This window comes from Anser brachyrhynchus (assembly GCF_964034855.1).
Source record: "Anser brachyrhynchus genome assembly, chromosome: 2".
NCBI classification, from domain to species: Eukaryota; Metazoa; Chordata; class Aves; order Anseriformes; family Anatidae; genus Anser; species Anser brachyrhynchus.
The window spans coordinates 127396118-127416083 of NC_137695.1; the positions used below are offsets into that span (position 1 = coordinate 127396118).

At 33.4% G+C, this 19966-nt stretch overlaps 1 protein-coding gene across 4 annotated transcripts in view; it reads right to left on the reverse strand.

The window, feature by feature from the left end:
• Window positions 1-287: 287 nt before the first annotated feature.
• Window positions 288-19966, reverse strand: part of TRPA1 (transient receptor potential cation channel subfamily A member 1) — a 47014-nt gene continuing 27335 nt past the window's right edge. For 2 of the 4 annotated variants that reach the window (XM_080580735.1, XM_080580734.1), the window contains 15 exons: window positions 18874-18988; window positions 17454-17620; window positions 16437-16530; window positions 16025-16084; window positions 14578-14676; window positions 13596-13666; window positions 13006-13153; window positions 10295-10384; window positions 9904-10073; window positions 7692-7821; window positions 7384-7566; window positions 5831-5899; window positions 3931-4041; window positions 3302-3399; window positions 288-1399 (listed from right to left, as the gene is read on the reverse strand). In XM_080580735.1, coding sequence (XP_080436861.1) covers window positions 1168-1399; window positions 3302-3399; window positions 3931-4041; window positions 5831-5899; window positions 7384-7566; window positions 7692-7821; window positions 9904-10073; window positions 10295-10384; window positions 13006-13153; window positions 13596-13666; window positions 14578-14676; window positions 16025-16084; window positions 16437-16530; window positions 17454-17620; window positions 18874-18988 — 1837 coding nt within the window. In that variant the 3' untranslated portion in view covers window positions 288-1167. Of the gene's footprint in view, window positions 1400-3301; window positions 3400-3930; window positions 4042-4716; window positions 4775-5830; window positions 5900-7383; window positions 7567-7691; window positions 7822-9903; window positions 10074-10294; window positions 10385-13005; window positions 13154-13595; window positions 13667-14577; window positions 14677-16024; window positions 16085-16436; window positions 16531-17453; window positions 17621-18873; window positions 18989-19966 lie in introns of those variants that run through there. The other 2 variants (XM_080580736.1, XM_080580737.1) reach the window with 2 other exon arrangements.

The window sequence follows — 19966 nt, forward strand, 5'->3', positions numbered from 1 at the left end:
GTCTCAAAACTGGGATAAAGCAGTTGGATGAGAAAGCATTTTCCTTACTGAACAGAGCATCGTCCACGGTAATTTTAAGGTACAAGTCTCCCTGATTAGCAGTGCATCTTTCTGTGGTTTTTGAGGATTGGACAAGTTCTGTACAGTGTGAACTAATTTTCTGGTGTCTACCTTGCTTTTAAATAAACAGGAACCGTAATTGTTCCTTACATGAAGAATTAATGTATATTAAGCTCTTAAACAAATTGTCTAAATTCAAAAGCAAACCACAGAAGACTGCAACCACATATACTCATAATTAGTTTATTAGCGCTATTTTTGAAACAAATATACTCAGGTACTTAAACACAGTTTAATTCATGTTTATTTCCACATTTGGTATATTATTGTATATTACATAGTTCACTGAATATCTAGTAAATAACAAAACCAGTGTGCAGATTAAAGCAGCAAGGTCAGTTTTCATGATATCAGGAAGGCCAAAATCACACTAGCAGTATAAGGACATTAAGTTGTAAATTACTAGTATTTAGCATGTCATTCTATCATTGCTATAGGCATACTAGTCCAAATGATTCCTCTGAGAGTTGCATATAGTTATCCACAAAAGAAGATGGTTCTTGCCTTACATTACATTTTTGTAATCTATTTCTTACCTTTCAGGCCTGATCCTGCAGTCCTTACTCAGCAAAGCTTCCAAAGAATCTGTCAGGTTAGCTTCTTACTTTTTGTTTAGTCTACATAAATCCCATTGGCTCTCTCAAAACATCTGAATACTAGAAGAATTGGAATTTGAACTTTTAAAAACTCTGAAATTCTAAAAATAGTTGTAACAGAAAACATTGTAATTAAGTATACAACTAACAGCATTAGGGCCAAATTCAGGAATAGACCTAGAAAGAAGCCTTGGGAACTGTCAGAGCAGCAAGGCTGGCATCTGGTGAGTTAGGCACTTTCCTGATTAGTCAGCTACTTTCAGGATCACAGTTTTGGATGTAGACATCTTCAGTCTCCTTAAATACTGTTTTGAGCATCTACATCCTTTTTTGGATCTGGCTTTTATACTTGAATAAATAATGTATCACATTGACATTATGCACAGACATTAAGATAACTGACCTCAAAGAAAAGGAAAATATTAATAACACCATGCTATCACAGACATGTCTAGAAGAAGCTATTGTTCTTTTCTGTGCTTGGGTTAGGCACATTTGTTTTAACAGCTTTTAACACTGTATCCCATTTACTATTCTTATGTTCTAACTGCCTTTTCCTAAACTTGTGCTGAAATAAATCATTGCTGTCTTCATCCTCAGCCTCTGACACTATCTCCATTTTTTGTATAATCAGTTTAATGAGGTCGTGTTGCTTTTCCAACAGAGTTGATAGATCTTTGAGCCTAAAGGGAAAAAAAAAAAAAAAGGAAAGAAAGAAAGAATGAGAAAAATATGCATAAAAGAGGCTTTGCCATTTGGTTTCAAAGGACAGATACAAAAGATCTGTCAGTCCTCAATTTCACCCTTCTGCTAACAAATAATTTTCTCTGGAGTACATTTAATTTTGCAAGCTTTGTTACTTTTCCAGATTCCAGGAAATAAGATTAAAGAACAAATTTATGGATCTTGAGATAAGTGACTTATATATTTAATGTAAGAGCAGTCTCACTCTCAAATAAAGTAAAATTCTGAACTTCCTTCCATAGTTCTGACTCAATTAGTCTGGCAAGGAAAAAAAAGACCAGGTATGCAATGGCAATTAAGCATTCACAGACACCTGGTGGACTTCACAACTACTTTAACAGCACATGGGTCAAACTGATGAGACACATAATTATCTCTTTAAAAGTGCTATCCAAAGTGCAATCGATACAAATAAAAAGCATCATTTAGCACCACACATACAGAACACACTATCTGTTAACTTTTAAGGAACAACGGAATAAATAGTAAATGTGTGTAGAAACTGTCTTTACGAAAGTGTGAAGCAGGCTTTTTGAAAATCTACTTTTCAGACTTCACAAAATTACAGCACAAAATCATATAGAGAGTGACTGAAAAGGCTCTCTTTGAAGAACACTTTGGGGTTTCCTTAGTTACTATTGTTTTCATGTGGCTACCAAACAAGTACCATAAGAATTAAAGTAGTGCAACAATTAGCTAGCATTAATGAAAACAAAATGAAACAAAACAAAACAAAGTGTAAACACTCAGTGCTGATTGCTACTAGCTTCAGCAGGAACTGAATACTGTTTTGAACCCTGACAATAAAAACATGTCGGCAACACAGTAAAACAAAGTTTTGAGACAGTATGTTCAGAGCAGAAAGTATAACTTTCCATAGTGAAGTGGCCACAAGTTATTCCATTCCAAAGAATTTTATAATTATAGAAAATATTATTTTTCTTCCCTCTTTGTGGAAAAACAAAGAGTGTATTCTATGCTGTTTTGTAAACACCGATGTGGCATGGACTTGAAGAAAGACTTGTTAAATTCCATGGTTTGCCAACATCTGTAGGGTGTATCAACATCCTCTAAATTCTTGCTGAGTACTACATGCTTCAGTCCTACATACTTCATCAGATTATGTGCAGGAAGATAAAAATTCAGTAGATTAAAAGGAGAGACAGAAAGAGCGTGGGGGTGGGGGGGAGGAGGCATTGATGGGGGGAGAGAGAGAGGGAGAGAGAGAGAGAGAAAAAATAGATTTTCCTAGCTGTACATTCGCAGAAGGCTTTTCTGAAACCATTCCTATGGATAACATTGGTAAGATAAGTAAGAAAAGTACAATACAGAGAATTCTTTCCAAGGCTTTAGGAAACAGATGATTTGTTTGAAGGAGAACCAGGACAACAATCCATTTTGGGGGAAAAAAGCTGAAGCAGATTTACCATCTGACCATTGCAAAGTGAGTTACAGATTGTGTGTATCTGCAAACCAACTGGAATTACATTAATTTTAATTTTAATATAACTCTGGAAAACCGCCATGTATAAACCTCTGATTTTGAAATGAAAGTGCATTTTCCTCATTAGTTTAGTTCAGTTTAATGTGCAATCAACCCCCCCCTCCTTTGCTGCCATGGAATAAAAATATTTCTCTAACCCAGAAGTATTTTGAAAGTAAATACATTACAGAATATAAAATAAAATACTAAGTTACCATAGTGATGGAGCTTATTTAAGGACAAAAGATACACTGGATTTTACTTTGCAGGTGTAGCATTGAGTTTTAGAACACTATCTTTAAATAATATACTTGTAATTTTGGGTGTGTTTAAAGTAATAAAGTAACACAACGAATACCTGTATTTCTGCTTCAGAACTTCCAGTTCTAAGGTTGTATCTGTGCTCTGTGCATCTGTGGTAGAGTCCTCACACCCAAAGCAATACTGGAACACACTCTAAACAAAACAGAGTACCAAAATGAAACCAGGTTTTATAGTCTGAAAACAGATTAAAAATCCCAAAAGGGTGAATGGTAACAGTCTCAACACACTGTTAAATGTTAAAAACAGTTTCAGTTATAAAGTTATTTTTAGTATATCAAACATTTGTTTTGCAAAATGTGTTTAATCAGAAAATTCAGTCTACCAACAACAGTTGAAATTAAAAGTAAACAAATAAAAGAAGAAATCCCAAAAGGGAGTAATTACATTTTCAGTCTGAATAACTTCTGTAGCTTGTCTCATCTAATAATGTCACAGATCACTAAGAACTTAAACACTAATTACATTTGAATAAATTAGGCTGCACTCAAACTGAAGACTTGACTTCATTTTCAGTGAAGACAGTCATGGTCTAAACATGCTTCTAGTGATATCAGATAATGATCAAGTCTTATTAATATAACATTGCTAGCAGTCTGTGTACAAATTAAGTCAATCATAACACATATAAGTATGAAATCTTTTGTCTAAGATTCAACATCTTACCATAAAGCCACAGTATCTTGGTCTGTTAGGATATACGGTGATTGATTCCTGGTCCACCCGACTTAGGAACCAAAATGGCAGCTTCTTCTCTAAGTTTGTGTGAAGATTAACCTAAACATTATTTCGCATTTAGAGTAAGATATATTCTCTTAAGATAACGACACATTACAATGTGAAAATAACAATTATGTCATTACATTCAAATCACTATTACTAGACATCAAGTCCTAGAGGATATCTACACTGCACACCATGGTATAATATTTGATCTGTGCAGCTCAGACACTAGATACCATCTATTCATAATAGTATTGAGTTTTTTTAGTAGAGTTAATTATTCCTGTTATGCGCTTTTACAATTAAAATGTTTTTTTAAAACTGAGTTAATTCTTGTGAAATGAATTGAACATCTCTTTTTTTACCTTGAGGGTTGCAGTATAGAATTACAGGGCAAAAAAGTTCAAAGACAGAATACCTATCATAGCAACAGATTTTGAAACCAAATAATGAGAGTGATCTTTCTCTCTTTAACTGTGCTATATCCTTTTATTAGGTTCTGACAGAACCAGTATAGATTAGGAGGCCAGTGCAATGCCTGTGAGTAAAGTATTCCCATGAGTAAAATGAATATGTAACATGTAAGTGGCCTTTTCAGCAGATGCCACCTTTCCATTCATTCTCACATTGCTACAGAAATACTAAGCATATTCTAAAAGAAAAGGACATACAGCATAAGCCTATAAGCAGACAATCATAATCCTATCAAACACACAAAAGGTTACATACTTAATAAAGATTTCACAGCACTGTCTGAAGTAGTAAGACACCACCTTTCCTGAGCATTCTGTTGGCAACAAAATACTTAGATGAAAAACATTAGCTGCCCTTATACCTTTATTTCAGTCATTTTTATAACTTTTGGAAGGAAATGTTACATATTTCTTCAAATATGCTTGAACTAAGCCAGTACGACACATGATTGTAAGTTATGTAACTACCAGCAGAAGTTATTTGTGAGCTGTTCTTGTCTTTGGGTATTCTGTCTGCGCACACATCTCTCCTTTTATAGGCACTATATAGGCTCTGAAACTTTCTAGAAAAAGCAGAGCCAGCAGGGAACATGAGCAAAGCCACTCTTCTCTGCACCAATTTTATGGACAATCAGTTCTCACCATACAGACTCCACGCAGAAGCATATGAACAGACAGTTTCTATGAACACGTTGTGAGAAGCAATATTTACTCTTGACAGGTGTATACTTAGCATATTTCCACTTGTGAAAAATCAAGCTTGATATGCAGTTCACAAGGAAAAAAAACATATGACAAATTTATTGTTTCTTAAAATAAATTTAAAAAGGCATATAAATTACTAAACTCTCCTGCTTTCAATGCAAATTCTGTTAGATGTCTACATACATCTTAAGGTATCTAAATACACTTATAAATGTGACCCTAAGCTCCTTAGTTATACCTGGCATTGCAGAGTATCTTCTTGGTACACAAACCACCATGAGCATTCAGTATACTGCAATGCATTTGGCTTCCTTTTGATTCCCGTGTACTTTGACCCTCTTTTGACTCACCTTAACAGGCAACACTCCAATTTCAAACAGTGCACTTATTCACTTTGACATTCTGTTATTGAAATAACTCAAAATTCATTGATCTGACTCTTCTCATTTCCTTAAAAATGCACTTGCTTACATATGTCTTTTTGACAGTCACTCCCATGACTGAATATAAGGTTAAGTTAGGGTGCCCATGTTCAACAATTTGCTTTATAGAGATGCTGCGATGTTATTTAGGGATGTTGATGATAAATTAGTTAATTATCTTGATGGTGTTCTAGTTATGCTACCTACTGCCTATAGTTGTTGCTTCTATGGTGTGCTACTCACCTGCATTGCAATCCTTTTGAGTGCAGCATATTTTTGCACTTCAGCTATGTCCCCAACAGCCAAACCAATCTAAAAATATATCACAGGATCAAAGAAACACTTTATTGTGTTTTTACTGTTGTATTTCTCACTCACATTTAAATCCAAAATGACTCTAAAGTTAAATTTGCTTCACTTGAATCTGGAAACACAACTCCATTGTGCATATTTGAAAAACACATATCAAGAAACGTAGTAAGCTTTTTTAAGGTCAACTGTCTACTAGTAATAAAGAACAATGTAAAAGATTTGTCAAGAATAAAATCCCTTCTTTTGTAATCCATGATCGCTTTTATGTTAAGAGAAAAATACATGTTGACCACTGATTGAATAGTATCACGGTGACAATAAATAATCTAAAAAAATAATAATTGACCTTTAATGCTCATCTCCTGTGAAAACCTGATTTCCTAAAAACAATAATTGATGTTAATGGAATATGGCTGAAATTTATTTAGTTATTTTTTATTTATTTTAGCCCTTTCTTACTATGAATGGGTTTTCCAGTTCATTTTGTTTACTTTAGGCACATCAGTTAATTTCTATTGTTGACTGGTATTTTGTGTGCAATGAAGATCTGACGTGGCTTTTTTTTTCTTTCCTTTTTTTTTTTTTTTGTAAATCATTTTTAGTGCTAGGTTATGATGATAAAATAGATCAAGGTATTAAACAATGATGCTTACTTTATAGCAATAGCTATATTATATATATTATATATATATTATATTATATATAGCTATATTATATATATACATATAATAGCTATATATAATAGCTATACTTTCTAGCAATGATGCTAGGGAACCTGCTTTGGCAGGGGAGTTGGAACCAATGATCTCTTGAGGTCCCTTCCAATCCCTACAATTCTGTGATTCCGTGATTTCTAGTCTATGGAGCAGGCATTTACCAAAGCCCTCATTAAAAACATTGTTCTCCAATTATCTTAATAAAGACCCCATAACAATATATTGCAGCTCCAATGGATTTTCTTCCCACTGAAAAAGGAAGGGCAAGGGAGGCGTGGGTGTCTCTCCAACATGAAGTTAGACCAAAATGAGGGAATGTTGGTCCAAAATCACTCCAGAGCACTAAGCCCTAATTCTTACATTTTTCCACTGTCAGCGCAAAGTCAGAGCAATGTAGTAGAGACCAGAGGGGCTATGCTCAGCAAAGAATAAATATAGTGCTTTTCCTATTCTAAAGTGCTCCTAATAGTGCTCCTGCCTATTACTAAAGTTGAACCCAGGAAGTGGGGAAGACTTTCTTGAAGCTCAGCAAATTCCACACAGCGACTACCTGAAGATATACAAGATAACTCTACAACAATTAACTGTACAGTAACTGGAGAGAAAGTGAGTCAAGGGAAAGGCAACTTTTTAATATGTTACTAAGAATGTCTATTTGTTAAATAACGAATGAATGTCACAAGTCAGCACTAAAGTAATGCTATATGCCAAAACTGTGTATAAATATATGCATAATCACTTCTGTATATTGAGAAGTAGTTTACTTACTAGCAAGTTCATAAGAAGGATTGGAATAAGCAAGGTAAATATAATGAGAACTGTGTAGCTCAGGAATGGATATGGCAATTCACTGCTCAGTAATGGATCAAGAAATGCATCATGATAATTTATGTCTCCCAGCATCATTGCAAATGTCTTCATTACAGAAAGCAGTGGCGTGCTGTATGTTTGCTGCAAAAAGAAAAAAAATCAAGAAAACACCACAAAACTATGAAATTTGTAAATAATCTCTTGAAATTCTTTACTCAAAGATAGTATTTATAATGATAAAAAATTAACTATGCCATTCAACTAACCTGTGAACCCAAAAGGACAAAGAAACTCAATCCAAAGGCCAATATCAGGAAAAAGAAAACGACAGCAATCCTAATCAAAGTCCTCAGAATTTCCCAGAACATCACAACATAAATGCCATAATTTTCAAACCTGGGCAATAAGTAAACAGAAAAAGATAAGCAAAATTCAATACTGAAGTTAGAGTGTCTTACAGTTATATATGCAATACAGTTAAATATGAAATCAGTTGTCCTGCTTTCTATGTGTGATAAGAAACATTTCACCTCTGAGACATTCTGAGATGGTCTAAATATTTTGTATTTTCACATGCAAAAGAATGTAAATGTTTTTATTTATGGCAAGATTAAATTACAGAATCTTATACTTAACACACTAGAGCAGTATTTCAAGATAATTATTTTCATTGACAACTTTTACTCTGTCCATAGTCACAGAAAGTACAATACTGTACAACTTGTTCTCTAAATATTAGGAAATTAATAATTTTTTTGCTGTTTTTTGAGGCAAAATAGCAATTAGAACAAAGGACAACTGGCACCATGATACATCTAGCAGTCATACACCTGATTTAAAAATATTTTTCTTTTTATGACACTACAAAGTATGGAAAACATATGAGCAGAAAAAAATATTGCTCAGTAAGAGAAGGTGAGTAGCACAATTTTAGGTCACCTGTGTTCCAACAATAGTCTGTCCTCTGGCAAGCCCCTTCCATTCCTGGTTTACACATAAACCTAATCTCAGAACGTGAGCTGTCATACAGTTTTCACCAAAAAGCTGAATACGGAAATTTATGTCCTCTGCCAGATTCAGGGACCAGATGTTTTGTGCTATGAAAATAGCAACTGAGAAAATCCCTTCACAGGGTTCCCTGATATTACACACCCCCTGATATTATTTGCAAGTCTGAAAACATCAAATTGGAAATAAAGCAAAACTAATCTTAATATAAATAAATCGTTATTTATTAGATACAGCTCCACTGAAGTCAACAGAACTACAGGTTGCTTTGAGAAGAGATGGCCTGACTCAGTTAGAAAAATGACTAGTAGAGTACTTGTAAAGTTCTACTGACATACAAACAAGCAGGGAAGGAAAGCATTTAATCTCACAGAAGAAGTAAGGTTGGGCACTTTTTACTGTTTAGGTTCCATACTCATTTTGCCCACTGATCACAGACAAGGAGAGCAGATAAGCCCATTCACTAGTCATCTAAGGTCAGACACATGCAAGGCAAGGTTTGTCAGCAGAAGCAATATCATAAAGATATTATCTCTTTATGACATTATCTCTGTTGACAAACCTTGTCCTCATATATCCCAACTACAGTAAAATGCTGTTAAAATTAATCAGCAAATGCCATGTTTGTCTATCTGTCAAACCACACGGAATAAGAATCTGAAAAGCATATATGCTGGGTTATCACTTAGATTTTTTAACAGCTCAAAACACTTTTTTTTTTTTTTTTTTCCTGTTCAGCCATATGTCATCTTTATGCAAGACACTCCTGCTCAGGTACAAACATGTTTTGTTAGTATTAAGCACTACACCCACCCTGTTTTTCCATCTTCATAACTCTCCTGAAGTCCATGACTCTCAGACACCCTGTACTACTGGTATCATTGGGGTCATAAATGGCAATAAATAGACTTAATGTCAACTAAAGAAATAATTTCACCCATTGCAATTCTTTTACAGGACATCATGGCGTAGAAAAGTGCGGTGTGCCATTCACTCTGTAAACTGATGAAAGAAATTACCCTCCCTCAGGTGTTACTTATAACAACATATTGTTGTCCTTTTGCCCCCTGTTATTCACATTCTTTTTTTTTGTGATGGTATGTATTTTTATTTTGTTTTGTTTCGTTTGTTTGTTTTTCAAGTTAAAGTCTATATAGTATAATGAAACACTTTTTAAAGACATATAAAGTGACTTTGCTTACTTAGCATTAAAATAAGTTTTGTTATTTCTTAAGTTGCCATTACACATTGTGATTCTCTACATGAAAACCACCAAAAACTACTTCACAGTTCATTAGTTAAAAAATAAAAATAATTAAAAAAAAATCCTATGATCCTAATTTGGAAACTTGTATAGCTTAAATACAGAAATTAAGAATAGGACTATCACATGATCAATTACACTCTAGAATATATAGAATTTGTAAAATATTGAAAATATTTATTGCAAATCATGTAAATATTTTTTACCGCTGAAGGTAAAGCAAGAAGTTCATCCAAGACAAGTATACAGCAATTGCTCCACATTCCCACTGCAAATGAGCTGGTGTATTAATAAATAAAGAAGACACAAAAATTATGCTTGTAGTATAAATTGTCCAGTCCAGTAGATTGGAGTAATCCAACAAATATTTCAATTTCTAGGATTTAAGAGAGAGGTGCATATTTACAAGTTGTGCATCATTACAGGACTGAATTCAATAACAGTATTTAAATCCTCTTCTCACTTTTAATCTCATATATAGGAATAAATTATGTTTCCCTTATAATTAGAGAAAAATCAGATATATTTCAATATAATACAAATTGGTATGCACATGGTTGTGATTAATGTTATGCATATATATCCTTACGAATTTACCTGCTGAATGAGCTGAAATATTTCTTTGCAGATTCCCAGTAAACTCATAATTAAAACTAAACACATACACACCCTTGTGAAGTATGAGTCCTGAAACAAAAAACAGAGCACAAAACAAATCAGAAATTGTTAAAGGAAAAATGTTTATTTTTACTCTACCTACTATATATACATTATATTGCCAAGTTAGGATAGTAATAAGATCTGAAGCAAACAAACAGACTAAATTCTATTTTACTAATGTTTATTGTGAAATCCATGTCATATATATCATGTTTAATACAAACCAAATATTAGTTTGCACATTCCCATGATAAACCATCGCTGTGCAGCTTCCTTATTACTACTGTTCAAGCTTGGGAACTGAAATTGCAGTATTTATGCCACGTTTTTTTGGTGTGTTTTGCCACTACATGAACATAAAGATAAATTCTATGGTCCATAACTTCACTATCACATTGTAGTGTCAGGAATAGCAACAAATGTCTTTGGAAGATGCACAATTTGGAGTCCTGGCATCCTTATGTGGCTTCTCCCTTTGACATCTCTCTTTACAATTAGTATCAGCAAAGACAACTTTATTGTGAAATGCCTCATACTGGCATAGATAACAATGGGGAATTTTATCTTTAATAAATAAATTGTAAAGCTAATTTGCCACCAGAGGTGTTGCTGCAATACATATCAGCAAGTGCCCCATTACAGTGTCCATCTTTAACCTGGATTCAGAGAGGAGTACCATGTTCTGTAACGCAGTGCTCCCCTCAGGATCTGGCATTCCTGGCTTCATTCCTATTATAGAGTCAACAGGATACTGACTCCCCCACTGCATGACATACACTGCTGTTGCTTTAGTCTCTCAGGCAGCAACTTCACAGCTCTTCATCAGTACACTGCTTCTCCACCAGCTAGCATCACCATTCCTCACTGAAGGATAGGACTCCCTCATCCAGCTACATTTCTTTCTGATGGCTCAAGGACCTGGGGCAATCAGAATCTTTCCTCTGTCTGCTTCTGCAATTCTCGTGTCTTCCATCAGGAAGATGAGTTGGTTAGTGCAGCATGAATTATTCCAGTTCTGCTAGTCTTAGCTTCTGAATTTTTGAGAATCCCGCATGGACTGGGCTGGGCACGGGGTTCTCCAGTCTTTTTCATGCATCAGGATATCCTCATGGACCTTTTATATTCCTTGAGTTTACGTTATTTCACATTTCTACTAGAATATATTTTTTTGAGTTCCTATTTCAGTTTTGTATTTTTTCTCCCCTGAAATGACAAATAAAATATTTTTTCTTGGCTCTTCTCTGCAAAATCCTTGGTTTTAGTGATAAAAATCACCCTTTTTAATGGATTAATTTGAAGAGTTCACCACACAACAATAACTTCTGTCTGTTAGTGCTAGTATGCCACAGTTTGAGACAGAGCTCTGAGACTCTCCGGCCCTTCAGGTGAACACAGGAGTGTAACACTATGCATGAGCTGTATTCACAGGTTCAGCAAAAAGCAATACTTGCAGTTTCTTCTTTGGAAGTCTAGTACAACGTTCAGCTTTGGGACAACACAGCCTTCTTAAGGGACAGAATACTGCTTAGTTTTAACTCCAGGAGGGAAACACTTACAAAAAGGACATCAACCAGTCGCACCAATGTCTGTCTTTTCTAAAACGTCATTTTGGATCGGGCAAGTCTAACTTTGTCAGATCAGTATGGTGTCCTACTTATTGCAGTTCCAGCTTCTGAAAAAAGTTCGTTTCTATCTCCTAACAACCCCAAAGTATCTCTAGAGGACAGGTTTATCCCAAGAGAGAATTCACCCTGGCCTGTTTTCCTTACAGCCCCACCTAAAGCACCATTTTCATCCAATGCGTATCATGAATAAGATCAATATTCACAAATTATTAGAGTATCCCTACATCTACTGTAGTTTTGACTTACAGATAAAGATTCAAAAGTCAACATGATGCATATTTACATTGTTACCTAGTCATGTTTTTCCTTTTGAGATATCATAATTCCAAAACAAGGGTATGCCTTTCACATTTTGACACACTTCTTTTTTTAAATTTATTTATTTTAAGTTTCTACACAAGGAACCAGCCAATACACTCAAAAGTTTTTTGGAAAGTTTTTTGTTCATATGCGCTAAATTCTGCTGTTACATTTGTTACTATTATTGTACATAAAGTAGCTACATACAGACTAGAAAAAACTGTTTCCTCTTGGCCACACAGTTTATGAATCTACTGAAGAAATACTGGGCCTGCAATGCATAACACAGGCGAAGAAAGCTGTATTTGAATACTCAAAAACACTTTATTATTGACAACTATTTATATGACTTAAACTTAAAATAAGCAATATCCAATTATTTTTGCTGAAAATTAAAAGGATATAAAAATCTAAAAAATCCACTATTTTCTGTCTTTTCATGATTAGACATGTTAATCTTTTTTCTTCAGTGTTAAAGAAATGTTCACTTCAGGGAAGAGACTGATATAGCCATGTAGCAGACATGAAGTTTTCAGAAAAGACATTGAAAATAAGAAATGTAAATTGAAATTTATTTACAGAAGTTGTTGTTGAATGTTTAAAAATAAACAATTCTATTCAGAGTTGCTAAATCACAAATAACTCTAGAAAAAAATAGAAATAATCACATCTTCTTGCTATAAAAATCCTAAACATATTCTAAATAGTATGAAAACTCAGTACCTCATATTCTAATGGTCTTGCTTCATAGATTTCTGTTCCATTCAGAGGTCTTCCTGGCTGTATATGGGTGACCAGAAGAGTCAATGGGATGAGACCAAGAGAATATATGCCTAAATTCATCAGATGTGCTCGAAACCCATAGGCCATCCTTGAAAGTAAAAATGTTCACAGTTACAACACTTTACAAATTTATAAGAGCCTGCATTTAAATTTAATAGTCAACAATGTTCTAATGATGAGGAAACAAGCATTTTTCAAACACCCTTTCAGGATGAATCACTGAGCTTTGTGAGGAAAAAAGTGTATCAGTCATTCTCAAATGTTCCTTTTCTTTTTAACTCAGTGATACTACTATATATTAAAAAAAAAAAAAAAGATAGCTTTTTTTTTTTTTTGTATGCATCAAAGAATCACTACTAAGTACTAAACCACATTAGCATAATCTAACTACGGTTATGAGTGTGTTGTGCAAATACATTTGCTTCAGTAACGTCATAGTAGTATGTGTACTTTACTAAACAGCTCTCAGGTACAATAGCCTTCATCCTGACATGCAATATTGTATCTTATGTACATTAAAATACACCTACCATTTCATAAGCAAATATTCTTTGCACACAGGATGACTAAGTAGCTCCATGCGATTGTGACGTACCATGGCCTACAAAACAAGAAAGTGCAAGGATCCAGTTTGTCTCTTCTAGACGAGTAAAGCACTTAAAAACAGGCTAGACCACCTTCTTAGCCTGAATATTAGCCTAATGAAAACCACAGCGTTTGTAAAATATTGCAAAGTTCTTTTATTTATTCACTTTTGTCCAAAGCTATTACAATTCTTCTTCTTATATATAAGAGAATGGCCTACTGAGCCATTCTCTTTCTCTCCTGTAGCTTGTTAGAATAGGCTAACAGGTCTATTTCAAGCTTAAAAAAAAAAAAAAAAAAAAACTCTACAGAGACGGACTGATAATGATATGATTTTTCAGGAGTAAACATTTTGCCATAGATGTGAAATGACCATGATTTTCTAGTTACGTTTAATTAGAAAATAATTTATTCTTCAAAAGTATACCAAATCTAGTTGCCAACAGGAAGTCCAAAAAGAAATCAAATATAGCCCGCAAGATTGTTCTGTAAATGTTTTCTGCCGAAGACAGAGAGAACAGACTCGCAGTGTGTGAGAAAGTAAAATTTGCTTTAAGCACAGATTTTTTTTCCAGTTAGCATACAAAAAAGTCATCTTTGTCAGGTTTTTTAATGTCTTATATTCCTGAACATGGTCACTACAGGGACTGGAGAACAGTTTTCCTTAATGTACTACCTGTATTTACAGCATATTCTCTTGAAACCCACACACCTGTTTAAATAAACCAAGAATTTATATCTAATCCTGAAAGAACAGTTATTTATTATTTAGACTATATGAAGTTTAGCTCATACTTTATTACAATATACTTTAAATATACAATTAGGACCTTTGGAGATGAAATATTATGATAAAAATATAAAACACTTGATTTTATCTCAAACAAGACAGCATGGAATTATGTCAAAGTAAAGTAAAAAACTTACATTTAAAATGGCAAGTGGTTCATAGAAAATATCTTCACCATCCTTTTGTTTCTTGTTAAGTGTCAGAGGACACTGAAGATATCTGAAGTTATATTCAATCTGAATAATAAACATACACCAGCACTTGAATATGATAAAACTCATAGTCTAAGACTGAGATAATGTGCTAAATTTTAAAATACTAATCCTTTAGAGAAAAAAAAAAAAGGAATATTGTGTCAAAGTAATTAGAACACTGATGTTTACTAATAATTAGTCACTCAGTGTGAACACATGCCATCAAAATACAATGTATGATTGCAAGATGTAAGCTTGTAATAATAAAGTCATTTTAAACTGTAAAAAAAAAAAAATTCTTAAAATATTATAGCTTAAAAAGGTCATTCTCATATCTATAATTCATTTTTTATGCTGACTTTGAAGAAAATATTGTATTTTAAAGTTATATGGCATTGATAATACAATATAAAGAAAATGTTTAGTAGCAGAAAATTCACAAGTTTTCTGTTAATGTAGTAAATCATAATTTTTTTTTCAATATGGTTTTAAAGATAACATAACTGTAGAACATTCATGCCTCTTCAGCATTGTGGAAGCAATCTACTGCTTAAGATTTTGGACAAGAATTTACAGAAAAAGAAATGTATTCAACTTGGAATTATTCATGACAATTGTATTTCTTATGACCGGCATGCATTTCATATACATTAATAGATATTAATGTTTCTGTCACTGTTCTTTTGTAATATCCATAACCTCTGACACTCAGCTTGATTGTAAGAATTTACACAACAAGGTTAAAGTCAATAGTTTGCTCAGGTTTGATGTTATACTTGCTAAAATGCATAAGCATGAAGATTACAGAAACTGAGCTTCAAAGCCATTTGCAGCCCAAAGGATAAAACAAGATCAGTCACCCATGTTTTCTGTTAAGATCTTATATTCTTCTACAAACATGCTGTATCAATATGAACTTGACAAACATTAAAATATATGTATTGTCTACTTCTCTAGCTTTCAAGTAAAAAATTTTTTTTTTTTTTACTTACAAACATAAAGAGAATTACTGTCTTTGCAGTAAAAACAAAGACTAATGGTTGAAGATTGCTAGTATCTGATGAAGTGACTTTAAAAAGTCTTCCTAATACAGACAATTTTTTAACAAATACATATTAAAAGCATAAATCCAAATTTAGTTATTGGTAACAAGGAATTGTTCATGAATGAAGTTAAAATATTAGTCAATTTGAATTTATATCAGGACACTTATGTAACTACAGAAAATATGTAAAATTATTAATATTAGTAGCTAAAAGGCAAGCTGTTGATTTTCTAAGTTAACCATTATCCAGATAATGCACTGCTGTTATTGCCAGGGACATTATGACATATTCCATTCTAAGACCATAAAATGTACTGTCTTCATAAATTTTTTTTGTCCACTTACATAGAAATCTCGACTTGTCTTTTCCTCTGAAGACTCAATTATGCAGTTGTCCAAAACCAGCTTTGAAGATGAACAGAAAAGTGAATGAAGGTGATACAGATAATGTTTATCAGAATGAACAGAAAACATTTGTAGCTAAAGAAAATGGCCTTCAAATATGGCAGTCATCTAATGGGAGTGCTTACTCAGTCAGGTTATATGGTAGATATATGTTTTGTGTTATGAATACATAAAACTTCAGAGTTTACATGTAGGACAATAAAATTAAATCAATGTATGAATTCATGTTGTTCCTATTTTATAATAATTCATGTTAGTGAGGATGGCATTAGAAAAACAACGGCAAATGATGCAATGTAACCAAAGGGGCTTTTTGCTGTAGTTATGTTTTTAATATTTTCAGTGAACGTACTTTAAAGGAATCAGGAAGATACTCAACCATTTCCAGCAAAGGACACTTATTGGCATTAGAATAGTGAGAGAATGTCAGAACAGCTTCTTCCCATCTGCAAAAATGAATTCAAATAATCAAAAAGGAATGAGTTACTTTTCAGTTAAACTAGTTTTAGATTATTTGAGTTTTATTTTAGATATTATCTTGCAAATCACAATATGTACTAAGTTTACATACCATCAAATGGAAAATCAGCTGTAATTGAGTAACATTTTGGATGCTTCCATCATATCTAATTCTGTTATCAATTAAACAGAAATGTTTCAACTACGCTAAAACGTTCTCAAGAATAAGCATCCTTCTTTGTACTCCACAGGAAACAAACTAAAGCTGAAATCTCAGGTTGCAAGATTAGATGAGTGATCATAAATACAGTTAAATACTGACAGTGCTCCTGTAACTCTTACCAAAAAATGTACTCATCTAGCAGTGGTGCAATATTTTTGCTCCTAAAGTGGAACTTGACTATATTTTAATATAAAATATTATAAATTGCAGTTCAATTGCCACATTTTTAAAATTTTGCAACATATTTAAAACAACATTTTAAAATTAATTCCATTGAATGGTATTGTGCTTACATTTTGAATAAAAGTCTGTAGGTATTGAAACATATTGTGAAAGGCCAAAATTATGTATATATGTAGAGAGATGACATGGGACGGATTACTTATTTCTCATGGTTTCTACATTTGGCTTTTATTGTTGTTGTTTTGTTGTTTTTGTTTTGTTTTTTCCAGAATCTGAATACACAGTCTAATATGGAAAAGAATATGCCACATACCTGATGTTTATTACAGTTATGCTATTTTTGATTGTCTATAACTAGACCACAACACAATCTCTGGAAGTTTAATATAAGAACTCAGTCCTACTTATTAAACCACAGGTTTTCAAAACTTAATCAATCTCAATTTAAAAAAAAAAAAAAAAAAAAGGAAAATAAAACCCAAAAGCATTTTCTGTGTACTTTACCTTTTGTGCAAGATTACAGCTGATACTACGTCTTTCCTCCTATTGTGTATTGCTTCATGGAAAAAAGAAGCCACTGCTTTGTTCAACAGAATTTTTGCACCATAGTCAAGAAGTAACCTTACTGCTTTTGCATGTCCTTCTTTTGCAGCTAGGTGCAAAGCTGTGTTCTGTACAGAAAAGTAGGACGGAAATGCAATCATGAGACTCTTTAAAAAAATAATTATGCATTTCAGTCCCTTTCCCACACTGAAAAGCCACATGATACTCTCAGTTACAAGTCCTAAATGCTTTTACTGGCAATATTAACAAGTAGAATCTTGTCACAGAGAAATTATAGACAAGTTCTTCATTCTACGTCTACGGTCAGAATAGTTCATTACATTTGAAGAGGAAACTCAACTGCAGGTAAGAAAGGCCAATTTGTCAATATCTTTTAGTTTTGTAGCTAAAAAACAGTGAGTCACAGATAGGTAAAAATGACAGTATCGCCAGACACAAAAAGCCTGCATTTGACGATCAGGAAAAGAAGCATTCAATTATATCCAGATGTGCTCATATAAACAAATCTGTAGGCAGAGCTTTTTAAAAGAAACCTTTTTTTCTTTGTTATTTTCATAAAAGTAGGGCAACGAGTGGTTTAGGAATCAAGTGACACTGAAATTGACATTTGAAAGCCTTCCCAAGTGACCCATATTTTCCTGAGGGAAATTAGAAACTAAACATTGGCTTCTGATTGATTTCTAGGCAACAGTTTTTCCTAAACTACTAGTTCTGAATGTCTTCATCATCATTTCTCTGAGAAATTAGCAACATCTTCTGTGTTGACAACTGAACAGTTCTTTAAAATGATCACCCCGTGTTTTCTGATGGAAAACTGTTAGGCAGGTTCATATAGAAATCTTCAATCCAGGAACTACGTTCTGTCTTTACCCAAAAGATTTGTCCAAACTTCAGAACAAGACAGAAGATGTATTTGTTGCATATGGCTGTGCAGAACAGGTGGATTTCAAACATTATGTTAATGAGTATTATTTGATGTTGGATTTCTTTTAATCTGTATGAGCTTTTTAAATTTAAATTACCGATGCTTGTATTATATTATTAAAATACTGTTGCACTGTAAAGGGAGCAAGAGAGACAAGTCCAACATACTCAGCACTTTATGTTTTTCATTACTTTTTGATTTGTTTTTGTTTGTTTGGTTGGTTTTTGTATCCCACTTATAAAAATTGGATAATAATTTCATTAATTATGCTAATCTAAGTGATAAACTTTAACAGAAATGAAATATAAACTGACTTTAAAAAACAGAATATTATATATGCAATGCACAGTGAAATACAATCTACTAATAGTATACCACCGATATTTGCTCTAGAAGTATCAGATGACAAACAAAGAACATTACGTGAACACATACCCCTTCTTCGTCCACTCTGTCGGTACACTTCACATTAGTATCCAAAATTATCTGCATTGTGCGAGTGTATCCTCCAAAGGCAGCATGGTGCAGGGCTGTCCAGCCTTTATAATCACTTACATACAGCAGATACAAAAATAGTAATTAGAAATGGAAAAGCCTTCCATAAATTTCAGATAAATGTAATTGCCTTGTTCTTTGACTCAAACATCTTTGTTTTGGCATGACTACTGTAGAAATGTCCATGCCTTCCATCAACTATTATGTGATTAAAAATGCATCATTCCAAAGTAAAAGGTTCAAGACAATTAAAGTATTTTGGTCCCCCTCTCTCCTTTCATCTCTCTATTCACGTATAAACGGGGATTGCACCCATTTTCTTAGGTGTGCCTTGAAAATTAGTCAAATATTTACAATATTCTGTTACTAATACCTGCAACAGAGATGGCACAGATCATGACCGTGTTATAGAATCATGCATTTAAAGGCAGTAATATACAAATCATTGTAAGCACACAAATCTATTTCAATTAATATTACTTCATTGTAGTTTAACAAAATTGAGCCTTTAATCACATAGAACTTATCAGGTCATTTCATCAAAAAATGCTAAGTTTAAGTCTAAATTAAGCCTAAATAAATACATAAACACAAACCTGTGCACACACTTATTATATATCAATCATCATCCCTATCCTAGCTAGGTGGTCTAGTCCAGCTAAGGAAACATGAAATAAAGAGCTTGACAGCAGTTCACTTAGTGGGTCCTCCACAGTCATAAATACTGAATGTATGACAGGTCTGTTTGGTATAGAATCTCTTCAGAACACTTAGATCCCTAGCTCCAAGGTGCAGATGTAGTACAGATTGCCAAGGATTTGGAAGCATAGCATTTGAAAGTTAAAGCTCTAGAATATACCCTGTAAACAGGACTCTAAAGAACCTAAACTTTCACTAGCTTTGGCTTCAGGTTTGGTTCACACCAGGTTTTGCAGGTTTGGGCCTGGGAACTTTGAAAATCCTATCAGGATGTGGAGCTGCTTTGACTATCTTTGACCTGAAATTGAGACTGAGAGTGAAAGGCAAGTTGCCT